The sequence below is a fragment of the Sinocyclocheilus anshuiensis genome, unplaced genomic scaffold (assembly GCF_001515605.1).
Source record: "Sinocyclocheilus anshuiensis isolate Anshui unplaced genomic scaffold, SAMN03320099.WGS_v1.1 scaffold461, whole genome shotgun sequence".
Taxonomy (NCBI): Eukaryota; Metazoa; Chordata; class Actinopteri; order Cypriniformes; family Cyprinidae; genus Sinocyclocheilus; species Sinocyclocheilus anshuiensis.
In genome coordinates, this window is record NW_015541005.1 from 1,025,194 (window position 1) to 1,029,605 (window position 4,412).

At 38.6% G+C, this 4,412-nt stretch overlaps 1 protein-coding gene across 1 annotated transcript in view; it reads left to right on the forward strand.

Annotated features, from left to right (window-relative positions):
• The first annotated feature begins 1,510 nt into the window (after nucleotides 1-1,510).
• Nucleotides 1,511-4,412, forward strand: part of LOC107690247 (methyltransferase-like protein 22) — a 17,381-nt gene continuing 14,479 nt past the window's right edge. Inside the window, exon 1 of the mRNA XM_016488503.1 lies at nucleotides 1,511-1,638. Coding sequence (XP_016343989.1) covers nucleotides 1,533-1,638 — 106 coding nt within the window. The 5' untranslated portion in view covers nucleotides 1,511-1,532. The remainder of the gene's footprint in view (nucleotides 1,639-4,412) is intronic.

Here is a 4,412-nt window from a genome sequence, read left to right on the forward strand (position 1 = left end):
ATTTGCTTTTTAGCAACAAACACTCAAGATGGGTTTGGTGCACACAGGGATAAAAAGTACCCCATGTGTACAATGAAATATACTGCTGTATTTTTAATGTTGTGGGCCTATATTTCTGCTGGAGGTCCTGGACATTTTGTTTAGATACATGACATCTTTGATTCTATCAAACACCAACAGATAAAAAATCAAAAAGTGACTGACTTAAAAAGTTAAAAAAGTTAGAAATCTTATAATGGGCCATGTCTGGATCTTCCAACCAGACAATAATCCAAAAACAAACCTTAAAAACAACACAAAAATGGGTAACTGGGCACAAAACCAAGCTTATGCTATGGCCATTCCAGTTCCCTGACCTGAACCCTATAGAAAATGTGTGTGGTGAACTGAAGAGGAGAAGCGCCATCATGGAGCTGGGAATCTGAAGGGTCTGGAGAGATTCTGGATGAAGGAATGCTCTCTGATCTCTTGTCAGGTGATTTCTAACCTCATCAGGCATTATAGGAGAAAACTCAGAGCTCTTATTATGCCAAATGGAGGTTTCAAAAAGCATTGAATAAAAGGGTGCCGTTAATTGTGTCCAATGTGTATTAGAGAAAAACATTTATATCATAATGATATTTCCCCCCATTTTAAATTCTTATTCTCCAATGAAAGGTTAGATTTATGTGAATTTTTTAAATAAAAGATCAAAATGATTAACAATGCAGATTTATTTTCACAGCCTTCTTTGATCATATTTACCAAGGGTGCCAATAATTCTGACCACGACTGTATGTGCCATGCGCGTTCTACTTTGGAACTGTTTTCAGAGCGGTTTTACACACACGGTCTGCTTTTAATGTAACACTCAAGCGAGTCTAACTAACCTCTCGTAAGCTGCCATATAAGCTTTCTTTAAGGTATCTTAACATATTTTTGCGCTCATATTTTAGTATGATTTAATACTCTTGGCTACACTACAAAAACTAAGTAAACTCCTCCTCGTCAGCTACTCGGTAAATATTGGCAGCTCTTTGCCCCAGGGTTGATTAGAAGACTACGAGGTATGAAGATACTGCAGTAGACTAACGTGTGTCAGAGTCTAGTGAGCTGCCTACCTAGACAGTACTGAACTTTCTGAACCAAGGTTGTGACTCCCAGTGAGCTGACTACCAGGTTTATGGGCTGAAGTGCTCTCTCTGTTTAGCTGCGAGAAAGTTGATAGGGGACGGTCAGAAAGAAAGTGGCTTTTTGAGTTACAGGGAAGCGCATGGTCACGCCCACTTGAATATATTTCTACTCAAACGAGATTACAATAGCTTTCACTCGAGCCCAAACAAAACCAAGCGTTCAATTCAAGTTGTCTTAAACTTAGCCTATAGAGAAGTTCTGTCTTAGTTTCCCAATCCTTGTAAAATGCCAAATTGATCATAGTTTCTCTTAAGTGCGTGTGGACGTCGTAATGCATTTAAGAAGGATGATGAGATGAATATGAAGGAAATTGCTCTATTCTCCAGAGCTGGGTTCTTGGGTGCCAGGCAGACTTGGCCATGGACCAGGTCACATTTAGAAGTGACACTGTTCTATCTGATGTGCATCTGCTGTTACCAAACGCTTGTCATCTCATGAAGAGACTGAACAGCGTAGGACAGCCAGGTAAGGAGAGCTGGGAGACACCCGCGCGTCTTACTGCGTGTGTTTGGAATGAATACTAACTGCTTACTGCAGGGCTTTTATTCAGCGAGGATGCATTCAATTTGGCATTGTTACTAAAAACATTCTATTTCAAATAAATGCTGATTGTCAATATTGATCATAAGAAATGTTTCGTGAGCAGCAAATCAGCATATTAAAATAATATTTGAAGGATCACGTGACAATGAAGATTTGAGTAATGACTGCTGAAAATTCAGCTTTGCGTCACAGGAATAAACATTTTGGCACATTTTGAACATTTCATGCATTCTGTGCACAGGGATATTATATACTGCACTTATGTATGTTAGTATACTATTCTAAACATAACTATTATCTATACATCATGTTTCTTTTCTCTCTCTATACAGTGCCTATAAAAAGTATTCATGCCCCTTCATTTTTTTTCACATTTTGTTATGTGGCTGCCTTATGTTAAACTGCTTTAAATTACCTTTTTCCCCACATCAATCTACACTCCATACACCATAATGGCAAAGCAAGAAAACAGGGTTTTAACATCTTTGCAAATTTATTAAAAATAAAAAAAAACCGTAAATGATTCCATTGCATAAGTACTCATACCCTTATCTGGGACAGTTGAAATTTAGCTCAGGAGTATTCATATTGCTTGTAGATGTAACTACACTTCTTAGCTCAGGAGCATTCGTATTGCTTGTAGATGTTACTACACTTCCAGTGAAGTTAACCTCTGGCAAATTCAATTGAATGGTTATGATTTGGAAAGGCACACACGTCTTAATAAAAGGTCTAACAGTTGATAATGCATATCAGAGCAAAAACCAAGCCCTGAGGTAAAAAAAACTGCCTGTAGAGTTCAGAAACAGGTTTGCGTCAAGCCACACATCTGTGGAAGAGTTCAGAAAAAAAATTCTGCTGCATTGAAGGGTCACAGAAGCATGTAGTCTCTGTTACCCTTAATGGAAGAAGTTTAAAACAACCAGGACTCTTCCTAGAGCTGGCCTTCTGGCCAAACTGAGCAATTGATGGAGAAGGTTAGAGTGGTGACCAAGAACCTGATGGTCACTCTAGTTAAGCTCCATGATCATGTGTGGAGATAGGAGAAATCTACAGAAGGACAAACATCACTGCAACACTCCACCAATCCGGTCTTTATGTCGGAGTGGCCAGACTCAATCCTCTCCTCAATGAAGACACATGAAAACTCACTTGGAATTTGCAAAACAGCACCTAAAGGACCCTCAGACTCTGAGAAACAAGATTATCTGGTCTGATGAACCTAAATTCCAAGCATCGTGTTTGAAGGAAACCATGGCACTGTTCATCACCTGCAGAGTACCATCCCAAAAGTAAAGTGTGCTGGTAGCAGCCTCATGCTGTGGGAGGACAATTACCCTAAGCACACAGCAAGAGTGGCTTACAGACAACTGTATGAATGTCCTTGAGTGTCCCAGCCACAGCCTGGGCTTGAACCCAATCAAATATTTCTGGAGAAACCTGAAAATGTGCATCTGCCCCATCCAACCTGACAGAGCTTGAGAGGTGAAGAGGTGAGCAGAAAAATGGCAGATATTTGCCAAATTCTGGTGTGCAAAGCTTGTCGTATCATACCCAAAATACTTGAGGCTGTAAAGGTGCTTCAGCTAAGTACTGAGTTAAGGGTATGAATACTTATGCAATGTGCTTATTTCAGTTTTTTATTTTTAATAAATTTACGAAGTAAATTCTGTTTTTGCTGTCATTATGGTGTATGGAGTGTAGATTGATGTGTGAAAAAAAAAAAGTAATTCAAATCACTTTAACACAAGGTTGCAACATAACAAAACGTGAAAAAAATGAAGGGGTATGAATACTTTTTATAGGCACTAGTATATATACAGTGCCGTGAAAAGGTTTTTGCCCCCGTCCTGTTTTTTGTAATTTTTTGCATATTTGTCACACTTAAAAGATTCAGATCATCAAAGCAATTTTAATAATACGCAAAGATAATGCAAGTAAATACAAAATGCAGTTTTTAAATGATAATTTCATTTATTAAGGGAAAAAAGCTGTCCAAACCTACCTGGCCCTACGTGAAAAAATATTTGCCCCTCCTCTTAAATCATGAAAGAACTGTGATTAACCACATCATTTTAGAAAGCTGAGTTACATTTCACTAGCCACACGCAGGCCTGATTACTGCCAGACCTGTTGAATCAAGAAATCACTTAAATAGAACCTGTCTGACAATAGATATATATATATATGTAGATATATATATTTTTCTATTACTTGACACTTCTTTTTGGCATGTTTACAAATGACATCATTTCAAGGCAGTGCTCCGTATTACACATTTGAGAGTTTGTCATTAGCAGCTGTAACCTTTTGTGTCAATAGCCTTGGTCCCTGGCTATTTGGTTTCCATGTGTGCCCTAAGTACTTATAAAATTACTGTCAACCATTCTCTGTATACACAGGTTTGACCTTTAGTAGGCTATTAGCCTGTAAATGACTAGCAGGCAGTCATTTCTGATTTATTTATAATCTGCTATATACACTGAACAAAATTATAAACGCAACACTTTTGTTTTTGCCCCCATTTTTCATGAGCTGAAAAATAAATTGTGCAGTTTTACTGTATTGAGGGGTCCGGGGGCGTCCGAAAACCAGTCAGTATCTGGTGTGACCACCATTTGCCTCACGCAGTGCAACACATCTCCTTCGCATAGAGTTGATCAGGTTGTTGATTGTGGCCTGTGGAATGTTGGTCC